The 18,985-nt window shown below is 36.3% G+C and overlaps 1 protein-coding gene across 5 annotated transcripts in view; it reads left to right on the top strand.

The window, feature by feature from the left end:
* The window catches only part of ACSL4 (acyl-CoA synthetase long chain family member 4), a 94,451-nt gene extending 76,229 nt beyond the window's left edge, over positions 1-18,222 (top strand). For all 5 annotated transcript variants that reach the window (XM_058536495.1, XM_058536498.1, XM_058536497.1 and 2 more), the window contains exons 11-16: positions 642-814; positions 2,850-2,924; positions 4,968-5,159; positions 6,725-6,839; positions 9,911-10,068; positions 15,370-18,222. In XM_058536495.1, coding sequence (XP_058392478.1) covers positions 642-814; positions 2,850-2,924; positions 4,968-5,159; positions 6,725-6,839; positions 9,911-10,068; positions 15,370-15,527 — 871 coding nt within the window. In that variant the 3' untranslated portion in view covers positions 15,528-18,222. The remainder of the gene's footprint in view (positions 1-641; positions 815-2,849; positions 2,925-4,967; positions 5,160-6,724; positions 6,840-9,910; positions 10,069-15,369) is intronic.
* The last annotated feature ends 763 nt before the right edge of the window (positions 18,223-18,985 follow it).

Raw genomic sequence — 18,985 nt, 5'->3', positions numbered from 1 at the left:
AAGCCTCATTGCTTATACAGCAAGCAGAGGACCCTGAACTCTGATCTTGGCAATTTCACAAATTTTAACAATTGAGTAAATATTTAAGATTTAATTATAAAGTTTGGGCTCATGAAGAAAAACTAAAATAGACTTTTGAATCAAGACACTTGAGTTTAAAAACAGTGTCATTTCTAACTAAAAAAGTGATTTTCAAGATTTATTCTGCATGAAGGTTTCTGATTTATTGTATTCATAAAATAGTGTAGTAAAATAGGAATATAATAGTTATTTTAAATGCGGTGCTGGGGCATGGAGATGGGATGGGGAAGCATTTTTCATTGAAAGGGAGAGAAGATATATAACTAAAAGTTCCAAAGATAACTTTAAATTTTTTTCCGTTGATATAGTTTTCTTTCATTTACTGTGGGTCAAAGCAGTTTCCTGACACTGCACTTTTTTTTTTTACATTTTTAAGAGTTTATCTAGCATATGTCAAGGTGTTACTAGTTGTTGCTTTGTTAACCTTTTATTATCACCATGGTTCTGAAATTTAGATGTTCAATTAAAGTTGAGAAATCTTTCCTAGAGCTTATAAATTAGTGTTTCACCAAGAATAGTATATGCATGTATTAAAATACTTTATCCCTCCTTTTATTAAGGATACTGTTTAGAAAGGTGAAGGCTCTGCTAGGAGGGAATGTCCGGATGATGCTGTCTGGGGGAGCACCGCTGTCCCCTCAGACACACCGGTTCATGAACGTCTGCTTCTGCTGCCCGATTGGTCAGGGTTATGGACTGACAGAATCCTGTGGTGCTGGGACAGTTACTGAAGGTAAGCATTTTTAATGTGGCAAAAAATTCTATATTAGTCACTACTAATAAAGACCATTTGCAATACCTTTGGGAACCATTGTAATTTTATATCTCTTCAGTAATATCAGTTTCAGTGCAAATGTACATAGTTTTAGTTTTAGAAACTTTTAGTTGAGTATCATGTGTACCTTTTATTTTTAAGCCTTGTAAATATTTATGCCACATTGTCAGTCTTCAGTATTCTGTCACCCTGGTCCTTTAATTTTCTCTCTCTAAATGATCACTTCCTTGGAGAACTGCACTCTTGGAATAAGGTATCACTTTTATGATCCCTCTTGAATCTGTATTCCTGCCTTGACTTCTTGTCTGCTTTCTCTTCTGTTATTTTCAACAACCTATATAGTAGGGTTTCTCAACTTAAGCACTATTCAAATTTTGAACCAGATAATTCTTTATTGTTGGGGGCTCTCTTGTGCATTGTAGGACGTTTAGCAGCCAGATACTAGTAGTAACACATTCCCCTAGTTGTGACAGTGAAACATATCTTCAAACATTGCCAAATAGTCCTGAGGGGAAAATCAACCCTAGGTTGTGAAACGGGTATAGTAATTTTTTTTATTCCACTTTCACTTTAAGCACGTTGTATCGAAAATCAGTGCCATTATCTCAGACCATCTCTTCACTGCCAAATTGTTTGTGTAATTGGTATTACCATCCTTAAAATCATTCAGGGTATTAGCTTTGAACTCATCTGATTGTTTATGTTTAATATCTGTAAGTTTCATCAGCTTTTCTACGTTGGATTGCCCCCTCCCCTGCTTGCTGCCTTTGGCATCCAACCTTTTATACTTCACACTGCTCTAAGGTAACAGCCTTTCAACCACTGTGTCTGCCTCTATCATATCACTTCTGATTGATCCTGTATACTTCACTTACACACATCCACCTCAAACACTGCTTCCTGCCTGGTGAACCTAGCTTTCAAGACATCTTTAACCTGGCATCATTGTACCTATCCATCATTGTTTTCCATTATTTCCCATGTATATACACACCTGGCTCTTCTTTCCAGACAAGCTGATGTTCTCCGTCTTTCTTGTATAGGCATTCTTGCTCTCACCTCTCTCTCTTTTCTGTTCCCTTCTCTTAGAATGCCCATTTTGCTAACTGGTCACGGCCATTTTTTAATGCCCAACTCTTCAATTAAGTCTTTCCCAACAATTTCATTTTACATTGATCAATTTCTAGTCTCTAAGGTACTATTGTGCTCACCGTCAATACCATGCAGTTTAGTATTTAAATATTCTCTAAATTGTTTCGTGTGCATTTATTCCCAGGTAGTTTATTTGTAAGCTGATTGAGGGCAGTCTCCTTATCCTTTATGTAGTTTCCTCACAATGGTTAATTTAATGCTAAATACATCATAGGCTGTCCATACATACTTGATTATTGCTAGAAGTAATCACAGATTACAAAAGGATAATCAAGTCATCATCATCATGTTTGATAATAGCAGCTGACATTTATTGAAGACTCAGTTGGTGCCGAGAAGTGTTAAGCACTGTCCACGTATCATCTCATTTAATCCTCACAGCACATCCCTGTAGGAAGTAGGTCCTGTTACACTCTCCATTTAATAGGTGAGGAAATGGAGGCTTAGAAGTTAAGCAATGTGAAGTAATAAAAGCTTGGATGTCCAAGTTACACAGCCAATCAATGAGTGGTAGGAGGGGGACTTCCAATCAAAATCTGTCTTCCCAAAATCCTAGGTAGATAATGGTGGAGTAAGCTCTGCTCCTTTAACAGATTTTTGTACTTAATTATCTAAAATATAGCCATGAGAAACAAAAATTATATGACTACATTGCAGTTGATTGCACTGTTAAAACGAAGATGAAATATTGAAAAATGATCACACTTTGCACTCCTCTCATTACGGCCTCTTCTTTTGTCATCTGTCAGACTCTGGCTCTGATGCCAATGTTCCTGGTCTCGCATTGGTGCAAGTCTGAAATGTGGTATGCTAATATCTTTGTTGCTTTTTCCCTTCATAGTTACTGACTATACTACTGGCAGAGTTGGAGCGCCTCTTATTTGCTGTGAAATTAAGCTAAAAGACTGGCAGGAAGGTAAGAGTTTATGACAAACACTAGTGATTCTGGATGTGCTGAAAACCACTGTGAGCCTCGAGGTTTCCTTTTTTTAAAGTGTTAGGTTGTCTGCGGTAGTGAGTCTTTGCTGTTGCTTGTTCCCTGTGCTTTCTTTTTCCTCAGTAACATCTTTAGGTTCCCAAGAGGAAAGGAAAATTTCTAGGTTCTAGGCGTGGTGATTCTGAACTTGGAAATACTTGATGGTAAAGTGGAAAAAATTCTTAGTGGGGCATTCCCTGGGTTTGGAGAAGGATATATATCCTATGCTTTGAAGCTCGACTTTGCTAGTGAGGAGATTTGGCTGGGAAATGAAACCCCAGATTTTCAGGGGATAGAGCGACTAATTACTCACACCCCCCCACACCCCAACTTCTTAGCTCTTGACCCCAGCAAACATTTTCATGGTTGAGACTCAACTGTCTGGCTATATTTGAATTGAATTTTTATATGTAACTGCAAGGCAAGCCACTTAGAGGAAGCCTGGTGCTTTACAGATATTGGGGATAATCCTTTTTATAAATCAGCTGAAGGCAAAAGTAAGCCAGTCTTCCTATGATGAAATTGTGAAAAGTACTAAGCGTATGCATTAACTGCAAAATAATTAACAGCTTAGCCTTGTCAGATAAAGAAAGAGTAATTAAAAAGTTTAAGATTTTAAAAGAGAATATTCACCTTGGGATGGAGCCATAGACTGAAAATTTAAAGGACCATTTACCTTATAGGACATATCCTGTAGGTTGTTCAAACCCAAGAAAAGGAATGGGCTATCTCTGACATAAACTTGAAGTTTCTAAAAGTATTTCTCCTATGTAACTTTCTTATTGCGTGCATTACTGTTGGTGCTCTATGAGCAGAAGACCATTTGTTTTTAAAAACCACATTTAAAAGCCAATTGCGTTCCCGAGAGTTTTACGTCTTGGGACTAAGTCCTCCTTCTTTCTCCCATGGTAATGCCTTTTCAATTTTACAGTGAAAATCTGAAGAAAATATAGGTAGTAGGTGTCTATATGTATTGTGCATCAGCATCAAAATTGTTTTATTAGATGGGTTATTTATTAGGCTATGGAATCAGAGAAACAAGGTATATAGTAAAACTTGGTAAGGAGAATTTAGCCTTTAATTTTTATTTTCTGATTTTCTAGTATTGTGCTTTAATGTCAGTTTTGGAGAGTGGGTCCATTTTTGGACGTGTGTTTGGAGTTAGTTCCTTGCTATGAAGGAACCTTTGCTTTATATGATAGGAGTGATCTTAATGTTTTACATACAATGGATTTTGTCATATTGAAATATTGAATAGTTTTAAATTTATAAGAGCAGCTAACAGCTTAAAGGAACTCTGCTTTTAATCCTTTTATGACATAAAATCCAATCAACATCTCAGTTTATGAATTCATATTTTTGCATATTTTCCTTAAAGTAAGCTTTATTCAACAGTAAACAGGTAATGAGCAGTGATAATTATTTTAATATTTATTGTCAATTATTTCAATGTTTTAACTTTTAAAGTCATGACTGGCCATAGGCAAAGTTAAGAAAATAAAATCGCTCTCATTTCCCATAGCCTCCCTTTCCCTCTCACTTATGGCATTGCCTTTGGTAGGTACTTACCTCCTGCTCTCTTTGATTAAAACCTCCTTAGAAAAAACCTGAAATGCGTTCATATCAATATATTAGTAATTTACTTATAAAAGTTTCAAGTGTTACCCTTCTTGGGGGTAATTTTATCTTAACAGAGCTCTATGAACCCTAAGCTTTAATGATTTCCTAAGTGTGAAATTTTCTGGTCTTGGGAAGGTTTGGGATGGGTGGTGGTTGGTGGTGGTTATTATTGAGACTTCCCTGGTACTCCTTAAGTCACAGTCACCACTATCCTCACATAAATCTGAGTAAATATAAACTAATATTCTCCCATAAAGTGATGTAACATTTGATCAGCAGAAAAATATTAGCAAGGCACTTTAAGAATTAATACAAGTAAATATTGTTTTAGAACAATAACTAATTTGCTTTAATGACTTCCAGGTGGTTATACAATTCATGACAAGCCAAACCCCAGAGGCGAAATCGTAATTGGTGGACAGAATATCTCCATGGGATATTTTAAAAATGAAGAGAAAACAGCGGAGGATTATTCTGTGGATGAAAATGGCCAAAGGTGGTTTTGCACTGGTGATATTGGAGAGTTTCATCCTGATGGATGTTTACAGATTATAGGTCAGTGTATTCTCTTTTTGTGCTTTTCTTTAGTTTTTGTAACTTCAACATATATGATAGGTAATATTGGTCAAGTCATGAATAGGGTTGATGATGCCACTGGTTTAAATCTGGGGTGAATTATTTAACTTATGTCTGCCTGCACTTTCCATCTGTAAAATAGGGACAGCAATACTGATCTGGTAGGGTTTTTGTTAGGATTAAATGAGTTGATATGTGTAAAATGTTTAGAGCAGGACAGTGCCTGCATCTTAGTAAATGGTAGCAGCAGGAGCAGTAGCATGGAGGGGCGGGATGGGCAGGAAAATAGAAGATTGGTAATGAGAAAACAAAAATTGCTTAGAGGAGGTATTTTTTTTTTTTTCGGTCAACTACATGTGGTTGTGTATAACCATCTACTGTAATGTACCCTAGTTAGGCCTTCCTCACCATTGACCTCCCCTCCCAAGAAGCAGTGTGGACACATTATTTTCCCTAGTGTCCATTTATATGGCTCTATCTAGCCCTGAACCTTAGAAAATTATAATACCAATCCTCAACATTAATTGAAGTTCTTCTGAAAATGTCACTTGGTTCGGCATTGCCCATATTGAGCCTACTGAAATAGACTTTCAAGTTCAAAAAGCTACTCTAAAATAGCCCTTATGCTGTTCACTTTTATCAGACAAAAGTTAAAGTAAAAATTTGACCAGCTGATAGGGACCACTCTGTAGGGGCCCAGTCAGGTCCTTTTCCAGCCATAAAATTTCCTCAGTCATATCTCTAGTGGTTCATTTAAATCTGTCTCTGGACCTATATTTGACATGAATATAGTTTGAGATTTCCTGGGAAAATTAGTTCTTCATCTAGAAGTTTGATCTGCTAGGGAAAATCTGAGGAAACATGGTTCAATCTAGAACCAATAACCCTTTCTCTTTTTTTTTTCTTGATCCTAATTGCATTGGAATCAAAGGTGGTTTCTGTTGGCATGTAGAGTAGGTTCCCAGGCAGTGGGTAGGCAAGTCAGCACTCACACGAAGGTTGTAAGGCAACCTGATGATTATTCAAGCTGTGCCATTCTGTGCCAGCACATTCTTAGAGCAGTGTCATTTTAACAAGATAATGTCAAATATGGAAAATGGGAAATTAACATTTATTGACCGTGTTCTGTATGCCAGACATTGTGCTACATGCCTTTATGAGGTGGGCATCATTATCCCTGATAAAATTGAGGGTTGGAGAGGTCAGCTGACATGCCTAGGATCACATAGCTAGTAACGGGCAGAGCTACCGTTCAAATCTAATGGTCCAAAGTCCTTGTTCCTTCTATTACTTTATTATAATGTTTAAGATTATAATAAGATATTAAAGCTTTTGGTATAGGGTAATACATTTTAGCCAGTACTTCTTTAACTAGGCGATTTCTTTTTAACTGATATGTATGGGCAAGTATTATATATAACAAAGTTTTAAAAGAAGTATGTTTGTGAATAAAGATTAAGGCAATGAGATTGAAAGAAAATCAGAATTGTACATACCTTAATAAAATGGATTATGTGTAACTTAACATTCTTCATGACTTATAGATCGTAAGAAAGATCTGGTGAAGTTACAAGCTGGAGAATATGTATCTCTTGGGAAAGTAGAAGCTGCACTGAAGAACTGTCCACTTATTGACAACATCTGTGCTTTCGCCAAAAGGTAACTTTTAAAAGTTGCATTTGTTTCATATTCTTACAATAAAAGGATAATCAGAAAAGAATTTGATTATATATAATCATAAGGGAACCATCCAACTTTCATCAGAGTTGGGGAATGTTACACATTTCTGAAAGTTCTTGAATTCAACAGCTAGAAGATCATTTGAGATAATCCAGACATTTTAACTATTTATGGGATACCTGCTGTGTCTTGCTAAATAACTTAGCTATGCCACAAAAGTTATTTCATTTAACATCCATAACAACTGAGATTTAGCATAAGTAATTTTCCCAAGAAGGTAACACAGCTAGTACAAGTTTTCTAAATCAAAAACCTGAGAGATTGAACCATTTTCTTTATATGTTAATATAGTTTATTTTCATGGGCTTTATTACTTCCTTTTAAAAAAATTTAATTGTAAAAAAAACCAAAACCAAAATGTAAAAGTTACCATCATAACCATTTTTAAGTGTATAGTTCACTAATGTTAAGTACGTTCACATTGTTATGCAACCAATTTCCAGAACTAATCATCTTGCAAAACTGAAACTCTGTATCCATGAAACAACTCCCCATTTTCCCCTCCCCCCAGCCCCTGGCCACCACCATTCTTCTTTCTGTTTCTGTGAATTTTACTACTCCCGATGCCTCATATAAGTGGAATCACGCAGTATTTGTCTTTTTGTGACTGGCTTATTTCACTTAGCATAATGTCCTCAAGGTTCATCTATACTGTAGCATGAGTCAGAATTTCCTTCCTTTTTGAGGCTAATATTCCATTGTATGTGTAGACCACATTTTGTTTATCCATTCCTCCATCAATGGACAACTTGAGTTGCTTCCACCTCTTGACTATTGTGAATAATACTGCTACAAACATGGATATGCAAGTATCTCTTCAAGATCCTGCTTTCAGGTCTTTTGGATATATATCCAGATGCGCAATTGCTGGATCATATGGTAGTTCCATTTTTATTTTTTGAGGAACTGCCATACTGTTTTCCATAGGAGCAGCATCATTTTTACATTCCCACCAACAATGTGCAGGGTTCTAATTTCTCCACGTCCTCACCAACACTTGTTTCTATTTTTTTGATAGTAAGCATCATAATGGGTGTGAGAGGATATCTCACCCCTAATGATTAGTGATGTTGAGCATCTTTTCATATGCTTGTTGGCCATTTGTATATCACCTCTGGTGAAATGTTTAGTCAAGTCCTTTGCCCATTAAATTTTTTTCTCTGATTTTCAATTGTACAATATAGTGTTATGAGCTATAGTCACCATGTTTTACATTAGATCCTCAGACCCTATTCATCTTATAGCTGAAAGTTTGTACCCTTTTACCAACCTTTCCCTATTTCCCCATCCCCTAGAAACCACTTTTCTACTCTCTATCTCTATGAGTTTGACTTTTTTTTTTGATTCCACATATAAGTGATACCATGCAGTATTTGTCTGTCTTTGGTTTATTTCACTTACCATAATGCCCTCAAAGTTCACCCATGTTGTCGCAAATGGCAGAATGTCCTTCTTTCTCATGGCTGAATAATATTCCATTGTGTGTGTGTGTGTGTGTGTGTGTGTGTGTGTATATGTATACCACATCTTTATCCATTCATCCATTGATGGATGCTTAGGTTGTTTCTATATCTTGGCTATTGTGAATAATGCTGCAGTGAGCATGGAGGTGCAGATATCTCTTTGATATCATGTTTTCCTTTCCTTTGCATATATACCCAGAAGTTGAATTGCTGGATCATATGGTAGTTCTATTTTAAATTTTTTCAGGAACCTCTGTACTCTTTTCCATAGTGGCTGAACCGATTTGCATTCCCAGCAGCGCTATACAAGGGTTCCCTTTTCTCTACATCCTTGCCAACACGTTATCTCTTGTCTTTTTGATAATAGCTAATCTAACAGATGTGAGGTGAAATCTCATTGTGGTGTTGATTTCCATTTATTTCCCTGATGATTAGTGGTGTTGAGCACCCTGTCATGTGCCTCTTGGCCATCTGTATATCTTCTTTGGAAAAATGTCTATTCAGACGTTTTTTAATTGGATTGTTTTTTTTTTTTTTTGCTATTGAGTTGTATGAGTTCTTTATATATTTTAGATATTAACCCCTTATCAGATACATGATTTTCAGATATTTTCTTCCGTTCTGTAGGTTGCTTTTTCATTTAGTTGATGGTTTCCTTTGCTATGCAGAAGCTTTTTAGTTTGATATAGTCCCACTTGTTTATTTCTGCTTGTGTTGCCTTTGCTTTTGGTGTCCAATCCAAAAGATCATTGTCAAGACCAATGTCAAGGAGCTTATCCCCTACATTTTCTTTTAGGAAAATAGTTTGTATAGTTTCAGTTCTTTGCTCATTTTTTAATTGGGTTATTTGTTTTTTTGTTATTGAGTTGTCGGGGTTCTTTATATATTCTAGATATTAACCCCTTATCAGATGTATGATTCACAAACAATTTCTGCAATTCCATAGATTGCCTTTTCACACTCTGTTCATCATGTCCTTTGATACACAGAAATTTTTTATTTTTGTTGTACTCTTATTTATCTATTTTTTTCTTTTGTTGCCTATGCTTTGGTGTCATATCCAAGAAAGCATTGTCAAATACAATGTCATGAAGCTTTCCTCTCATGTTTGCTTCTAGGATTTTGATAGTTTTAGGTCTTATGTTTAGATCTTTAATCCATTTTGAGTAAATTTTTACATATGATGTAAGGAAAGGGTATAACTCTATTATTTTGCATGTGGGCATCTAGTTTTCCAAGCACCATTTGTTGATGAGACTGTCGTTTCCCTATTGAATGGTCATAGCTCCTTTGTTAAAGATCATTTGACCATATATGTGAGGGTTTATTTCTGGGCTCTCTATTCTGTTCCGTTAGTCTATATGTCTGTCTTTATGCCAATACTATGGGCCTTGTTACTTTTTAATGAAACAGTAACAAATAAGAGAAATATATATTTGGAATTATCTGTGCTGTTTCATTTAATAATTCATGAATATTGTTCTTAATGTTTTAATTTCTATTTTGTTTTCTTTTCTAATTTTTTAGTGACCAGTCCTATGTGATCAGTTTTGTGGTTCCTAATCAGAAGAGGTTGACACTTTTGGCACAGCAGAAGGGTGTGGAAGGAACTTGGGTTGATATCTGCAACAACCCTGCCATGGAAGCTGAAATACTGAAAGAAATTAGAGAAGCTGCAAATGCCAGTAAGTAAGAAGTTGCTTGTCTGTTGAAGTCCCTAAAAGTTGTTTAATGATGTCTTGTGCATTAGGCTCTTCAAGATGTCTGTTTGTTTGTTTTAATAATAACATACAGAGTTTTTAAAACCTGCCTCTTAAATATATATAATGAATTTCCATATTGGGAGGATCCTTAAGTGTCATATAGTAGAATAACCTATCTAGTTCTTTATTGCATGTTACAACCTCCCTGCCAAGTGGTCATCTAGCCTGTGTTTGGAATGGTCAGTCTTTGTTCATAGTTCATAGTGATGGGCCTTGGTGTGGATCTCTTGTTGTTTATCATTGTGTCTGCTTACTTGATGTGGGCCTTTCAATCTAGAGATCTCTGCCCTTCAGTTCTGGGAAATATCTGTTTATCTTTGTTTCTTTCGTTGTTTACTCTTCTTTCAGTTTTTCTCTTCCAAGTTTTGTGTGTGTGTTTTTATCTGGGACTACTTTTACGTGGCTGTTGGACCTCCTGCTTTCATCTTCCAATTTGATTATCTTTGTTTCTTTTGTTGTCCATCTCGTCCTTTTTGTTTTATATTCTGGCAGAGTCCCTCAACTTTATCATCTCTTCTCTCTATTGAATTTCCAATTTTTAATATCAGAATTTTGCTTTTTAAGAGCTCTTTCCTGCTTTCTCAGTGTTCTTTTAATAGCATCTTGTTGACCTTTCATGGATGCGGTCAATGTGTTGTGTCTTACTCCTCTGAGGCTGTTAAAGGGATTCCTTGTATGAAGTTTTCTTCTGCTTTTATTGTCTCTCTTTCCTCCAAGTTCCACTTTCTGCTTGCTTTAGTCAGAGCCTTTTTCATACATCTGCTGATCTTTGTCTTTCCATTCAGATTTGAGAATGAGGTACTAGGCAACTGGAAAGCTTACTGGGCTTCTCTGAAATGTTAGTGTCTTGGGTCATTTCATTTCTCCCAAGAAGACTTCTCCAGTCTCTTGCCTGGGAGATATTAGCTTGACTGCCGGTATTCTGGTAGCCAAAAACAGGAAATTGGAAAGGGGCTGAGGGGTGTGGTGGGTGGGTCTTACTTTCACTGAATCCTTCCGTTTTCACTTTTACTTCCTCCCTGAAAGACACTCTAGTGTCTTTGAGTCCAGAGTCTCTCTAGTTCAGTTTTTCCAAAAAGTAAACCTGTCTCCAGCCTGGTTGAGAAAGAGCAGGATGAGGGAGAACTGTCCTCTGAACAGGCTGGGGGCCAGCCCTCCTGTTTTCCACGTACCTCTCATCTGTGTCTTCAGAGGCACGGGGTCAGGAGCTCGGTTTGCTTCTCATTGGCATCCTTCTCTGTTGGTAGTTTTTAACTCTCTCTAGGCTCCCAACCAGTTACTGCTAGTCCTTGCTTTTTGCCTTCTAAAATTTTGTTGAACTCTCTCATCCAGTGGCCTCTTTCTGTCATTTTAGTTTTTTCCAAGTAGTTAATTCTTCTTAATATTTAAAATTATTTTAAACTGTTTAAATTATTTTCCAGGGGAGCAGACAAAAACTGTGTACTCTTCATGTTCAGTTGGGAACTATTAACCTAGTTTTAACCTGTTGCTTTCCCTCCTAAAAAATGAAAATAACTATTTTTCTGATAATAGGTTGTATATTCATTATAAAGTATTGGACAATACAGAAAATTATAAAGGATAATGTAAAAATCACTTGATAATAGTTATCTTGGGGAGGTGACATTACATTCTGGTATATGTACTTAACCTATCAACACCATCAATGTTTTTCTAAGTCAGTAGATCTCAAATTGCATTACATTTTTAATAGCTAAATAGTATTCCAGGATAGGAGTATCCACTTAAGTCCCTGTTGTTGGACGTTCAGGATGAGTTGCACTTTTTTCCCTCCACTGGAAACAAGTATAACACATATCTTGTATACTCAATGATTTTCTTATGTAATTATTTTCTTAGTATGAATCCCTAGAAATGGAATTTGAGTCAAAGAAAATGTGTATTTTAAAGGCTTTTTTCCTTCCTATGTTGCCAAATAACTCCCTCTTCCCCCAGAAAAACTGGACTAGTTCATACTCCTATCAGAGATCACAAGCACACCTTTTTCCCTAACTAGGCTACTATTATTTATTTTTAAAATTAACTACATAGGTTCTATTTTGGTTTAAAACTGTAGTTGGTAATATTAGTTAGCAAGTCGATGTTGAAAAACAATTTTTCTCCAAGAAGAACATTCTTATAGTTAACTCTGGACACTATAAAGTTTTAAAGAACAGTTGCCTATTAACATAATCAGATTGAATAGTAGGTTACTTTATAACCATAAAGACAGTGACTTAATGTTTTTTTCTTAAAGATGGTTTTGTTAATTATAGTATTATTGAATATCACACTTTTTATATTAATGTCCCCAGACTACCAGAATTTTCTTTGATACAAATCCTGATGTTTTTTCTTTAAATGTAGTATTTCAAAAAGTATTTTGGCCGATAGGCTGTTATTCTTAGTCACTCTCTGGATGTGCTAATGGAGTAGAATGTGACTTGAATAATTTGTCATTGCATATTTAACTGTGTAAAAACAGTAATGGGGAAAGTCAAGCTGGATCACAAATTAGGTGGAAAATGGAATAAAATTCTAGGATCCCGTAGGCTCCCATAAATTTCCTGTGCTTGGATTGAGACATGTAATTGAACAATTCCTGATTTGGATAATGAACACTAATCATGAGCTAAATGTATAAATCATAAGCTTTTCTGTGCCACAAAAGATTTATCTTGCCGACCTTTTGCTTCAAATTGTAATTTCAGAGACTTATGCAAAAAAGTATAGAATACTCTTGATTGCATTCCGCTAAATCTGTCTGAAATCTAACCTCGTTCCTGGCAGGCCCCTTCCTGTGTTAAATATAAGTGCGAAGTATAGGTAGTAGAAGAACGCAAAGGAATTGTTTGGGGATGGTTTGACAACTACCAATGGCTAGAAAAATTGAAATTTGCTGCCACCTGCGGGTCACATTTCATAATGTTCTAGGTTATTCAGATAAAATGCCATGTGTGAGATAGTTTTTGTTTTTTCTTCCCCTCATCTTTCTCACTTGTTGGCAATTTATCCTGCTTAGAGGATTGCCCAGTGCTCTCTATAGCTTGTGGTACTAGATAGTGTTTGAGAGTTCCCAAAATGAAACCTCTTATGCAGCCTTTTTTTTTTTTTTTTTTTTGCTTTGAACAGGAATTTAGTTAATAAAGGTTAAATATAGGGACTTTTATGAAGATGCTTAATTTGCTAGTGTGCGACTGAAATAATGTCCCTGCCTTGTCCCAGTTTTTTCAGTCTTTCTAGACTAGGACCTGTCTAACTCGGGAAAGTAATATGAAATAAAAGGTTTTAGAGCCAAATCTATAGTTGAGAATTCAGCTGTTTGCTTGAGATCCAGATGTGACCTTGGGAACAGATGGGTTTATTTTGGGCACCTCTGTGTAACTGAGCCGTAATGTATCAACAGAGTAGACATGGTTAATTTGAGCAAGTTTTATGTGCTTTTATTACCTGTTCAGGCGTTACTTTTAGGAAATTGATTCTAAGTAATTTGAAAGAGGGACCAGCCCGGTGGTGTAGTGGTTGGGTTTGCGCACTCCACTTCGGTGGCCCAGGGTTCACAGGTTCGGATCCTGGGTGCGGGCCTATGTGCCACTCATCAAGCCATGCTATGGTGGCTTCCCATATATAAAATAGAGGAATATGGTCACAGATGTTAGCTCAGGGCCAATTTTCCTCAGCAAAAAGAGAAAGATTGGCAATGGATGTTAGCTCAGGGACAATCTCCCTCACCAAAAAAAAAATAAATAAGTAATTTGAAAGATTATTTTTGACATTCAGCTTTATATTTTTCTCTCATTTTAATGAGAAACTCGCTAATTCAACCAAGCTTTCATAAAACTCAGACTAGTATTAGAACAAAAGCTTGCATGAATTTGAATTCTTGATGCTTGTCACTGAAATCAAGTTGTTTCTCAAGTAACTTTGGCTGTTGAGCAGTAGTTTTTAAACATGCAGATATTTGCTTCTTTGAAATTGTTTTAAGTAATTGCCTATAAAATAAAACTCATCTGTAGATTAACCTTACTGTTAGTGGGCCTTCAGAATTTTAAAGGTGACCTTGTATGAATATTAAGTAACTTGATGAAATAGAGTTTATTGAATTTAAAATTATTGAAAACTGTATTGATTGCTTCTATGTCCTTATTTTCTTACATTTCTTTCAACGTGTATTGAGTTGTCTAACTCAAATACAATGTGTGCTGTGCCAATTTTTATACTATTTAAAAGGATGAAATTCACAATCCCCTTTTCTTTTTTTTTTTTTTTTTTGTGAGGAGATCAGCCCTGAGCCAACATCCGCCAATCCTCCTCTTTTTTTTTTTTTGCTGAGGAAGATGGCCCTGGGCCAACATCGGTGCCCATCTTCCTCTACCTTATATGGGACGCCGCCACAGCATGGCTTACCAAGCAGTGCGTCGGTGCACGCCTGGGATCCGAACCAGCGAACCCCGGGCCGCCGCAGCGGAGCGCGCGCACCTAACCGCTTGCGCCACCGGGCCAGCCCCCACAATCCCCTTTTTGATTCTTATTTGAATGTATAATAAAGCCTATGAAGAGCAGTTGTCTAGAGGCTTAATTTTCTGTCGAGTGAATTACTAAATATGTATGTATTTATCAAGGACTCTCAATGTAGCACTATGGATAGCAGTGAACAAAACAGAGCCTCTGCTTTCACGGAGCTTACGTTCTCGTGGGTGAGACAAATGTGTAATATGTTGGATGGTGATTAGTATTTTGAAGACTACATAGTGTAAGAGCGTAGAGAGAGATAAAGGGGTTTCTGTTTTGTTGTGAGTGGTCAGAGAAGTCCTCTCTGAGGAGGTGGCATTTGAGCAGACACCTGAATGAAGTAAGGAAGAGAGCCATGCGGCTATAAAGGGGAAGACCATCCCAGCCAGAGGGAGCAACAAATAGCAAGACTGAAGAGAAGGGTGTCTATACATATATTAGAATAAAAACTCCGCAGACCCAAACTGAAACAATGTATGTAGACTTTGAGAAATATAAAATGAAATTGTAAGATGGTGGTATCATTAATTGACTAACATGCCATTAAATGTTTGCCTCATCGCCTGCATCATCTAGGTAAATCCTTCAAAATTCATGTTTTATTAATTGCTTCTCTCTCCCCCACTCTCCCCCACTCTCCCAACCCTCCCAACCCTCCCCCCTTTTTCCCCCTTTCTCTCCCTTTCTCCTACCTCCCCATTTTCATTTCAGTGAAATTGGAGCGATTTGAAATTCCAATCAAGGTTCGCTTAAGCCCAGAGCCGTGGACCCCTGAAACTGGTTTGGTCACTGATGCTTTCAAACTGAAAAGGAAGGAACTGAAGAACCATTACCTCAAAGACATTGAGCGAATGTATGGCGGCAAATAGAATGCTGCTCTCTTAGTTACAGTTGTGCAGGAGGCCTGGTGGTTTTTCGGTTCTGGAGTTTTAAGCCTTGTTGAACTGTCTGTTAAAATGTAAGGTATGTCATTCTAAAGAAATGGTAATAAAAAAAACCAAAAGTGATTAAAATAGTTGTCGAGTCTACTTTAACTTAGTTTTGCATAGTTCTAGTGACGCTGAAATTGAAAAGTTGTTTCCCTTTAGCTGTGTTATTAGTTTTAGAGCAAAAATTCTGTTTTTAAAAAGTAGCCTAAGATATACTTGTTTTCTTAAAGAAAAATATTTGGTGTTGAACAAAATAAATTGCAGTTGGATTAGAATGTAGTTTGAGGAAATTTGCAGCTTCCAATGTCTGTTGTCTTCCTAGTACAGGAAAAACTTAAATATTCAGCATGACCAACAATATGTATTAACACTACTCAAGGCAGAAGTGGTGCAGGGCTTTAAAATTCTCTCCCAACCATTTATCTTGAAGGGAAAATTCAATCGTAATATAATATACGGAATCAATACCTTGGAAACCGTTTTAGGATTCATAATTGTTGCCTAGGTTAGACATAGAATCATTGTAATATTGTGAATAATTACAGTGCCTGAAGTAAGAATAAAACAACATAAACACACCAAAAAAAATATCTAGAAATATATTTAAAGGGAAATTGAACTGCTTTTTTGAAACTTGGAGGTCTAAAATCAGTAACTGTAATTATTTGAGTGACTTAAGAGTAAAGTACATGTTAAAACTGCTGAAAATTGCCTTTCTATGTTTGTTCCCAGCAGAAGACTGAGAGCAAGAGTAAAATGATAGAAAGTTAATCAAATTTTAACAGGAAGCATTTTCTCTGTTAGAAAAGGTGATGAAATCATAAGTATTTCAAATTATGACCCTTGCATAGCACTGAACCTGGGAAAGGATTTAGACTCTGAATTTAGCTTTGATAACAGGGATTGATTTTAAAATGTACTCGTATTAAATTACACTTGTAATTTAAGGTCTGTTGATTTGATTCTTGATCAGTAGTTTGTATGTCAGAAAGCCTTTCATTTTGCTTTAATTTTAGCAAAGCGGGTTATGATGAATGACTTCTCCAATATCTTGTTTGAATCTATGAATGGTTAATTAACTTGGATGAATTTTGGGAAGTTAAAGGGAAGAACACACTGTTACCACTTTTTTCTGTTGATGAGAAGAGTTTAGAAACTGGAAATGCTGGATTTGGGAGAAGGGAAGTTACTCAAGGGACTGATATTTGTGCAGTAACTTGGCATGTGGGCTTCTTTTTGAATCTTTAATTAAAATCTGGGATTATATATCCCTCATAGATATTCACACTTGAACCATAGTTACTGTAAAGAGCAAAAATTCTTAATATTGTTATTCTTTGCACTTTTTTCTTAATCATTTTATATATATACATATATATATATATATGTTGCTTATATTGCTTTGTACAGGTGTGGGCCACCACTGCAATGAAATACATTCTTTTTGCTCTAAAATATTTATAAAGAAGATATTTAAATGTTATGTATATGGTGGTGAAAAGGATAAAATCATCTGGTCTTATATAAGCAAGAATGAAGGTTTTTGTAAAGATTTCTGTTCGGTGTTTTGCGATGTAAAATTCGAGGCAAGTTCTCCCTGAAGGTCTGTGTATGTGACTATTCTCATTCTTCTCAACTTGCCCTTGAAGATTGAAAAACCATTATTATCAGGTAGACTACTGTTCAGCTTCTACTGTTCCTGGCCCACTGTTGATCCTTTAAGGATGATTTCCTTAGACTTTTTCAATGTGTGATTTTTTTCCCCATTTGGAGTGGTGATTTTAAATGCGTGAGTGCATGCATACTCGGGTATTTACACCCCGACCCTTCCCCATCTCCTGAAAGCTAGAACACTGCCAACTAATCTGTTGTATAGGTCCTTTAGAAACACGTAATTAACACTTAAGGTTGGGTGCTGCTAATTCTTTGCAAAAATCCAAATATTGTTAAGGGACCAAGGAGATGCCACTACCCCCTGATTTTTCATCTAAACAATACATGTTTCTGTAAACAGATCTTTCCATGTTCATAGTGACTTTTCAAGTATTTGAGCCTCAAGATTTTGATCCTACATTTTTATACCTATTTAAATTGTTCACTGTTATTATTATCAGCCATCAAATGGAATTGTACTTAAAAAATTTACTACAGTTATGTACATTTCTAAGTCAAACACTTGTGACTTTTGCTTTAATTACATGAAAATATCTTGCCTCCTTGATATTTGTGTTCTTTTTTTTTCTAACGTGGAGGTATAATTATATGGCTTTTAAGAACTGAAATACAGATAAATGATTCAAAAAGTCAGAAGTTAAAGAGTAATGTTTCTTTGGTCATAAAGACTGATTAATAATCCTTGCCTATATTTTGCTGGTAGCATATGACAAATGTTTCTGAGGTAACAAGATGAGAACAGGTTAAAGATTGTGGTATTTGGGATTTGGAGAGAAATATTTTAATTTTTAAATGTAGTTAAACAAATTAGAATGTATTCATATCTGTGCTTTCTGTTAAAATGCACGATTACAGGATTGTTACTTAGATTTTTGTGTTTATTCTTGATGAAAAGCTTTGTTTTTTCCTGTTTTTACGTTTGTACTCGAATCGTAAGAAATAAATTCACCCATGTTATCAAGCCAATTTGTGCTTAATTATGCGTCGAGATAAAATCCACAAGTTTGGAGAATATTACACAAACGTTTAAACACGTATTTTTAAAGTATTCATCTCTAGGTTTATGGAATCACTTTAAGCAGTTAACCTGACTTGTATAAGACCCATCTATTAGTTCGGAGTATTTGAGCCCAAAGCTATTACTTTGATGCGGTTAATAGAGTAGAACCCCTTTGTAACACTGATATTGTGGGGTGAAACATAGTCATGTTGTGTGGATTCTTCATAGGTGCTAAGAAATGATAACTGTTACCTTTAGGCTAATTAAAATTTAGGGAGGGAGCCGGCCCCGTGGCTTAGCGGTTAAGTGCGCGCGCTCTGCTACTGGCGGCCCAGTTCGGATCTGGGCGCACACCGATGCACCGCTTGTCCAGCCATGCTGAGGCAGCGTCCCACATACAGCAACTAGAAGGATGTGCAGCTATGATATACAGCTGTCTACTGGGGCTTTGGGGAGAAAAAGGGAAAAAAAAAAGGAGGAGTATTGACAATAGATGTTAGCTCAGGGCCGGTCTTCCTCAGCAAAAAGAGGAGGATTGGCATGGATGTTAGCTCAGGGCTGATCTTCCGCACAAAAAAAAAAAAATTAGGGAGAAATTAGTTTATCTGACTTACATGAAGGTGTATATAAAACAGTGTTAGAACTCTGGAACCAGACTGCCTCAATTTGTTTCCTGGCTTTGCCACTCACCAGCTTTGTGACTTTGGGCGAGGTAACTAACATC

Source organism: Diceros bicornis, chromosome X (assembly GCF_020826845.1).
Source record: "Diceros bicornis minor isolate mBicDic1 chromosome X, mDicBic1.mat.cur, whole genome shotgun sequence".
Taxonomy (NCBI): Eukaryota; Metazoa; Chordata; class Mammalia; order Perissodactyla; family Rhinocerotidae; genus Diceros; species Diceros bicornis.
The sequence above is the reverse complement of the archived record's forward strand: the minus strand, read 5'-3'. Positions and strand labels throughout refer to the sequence as shown.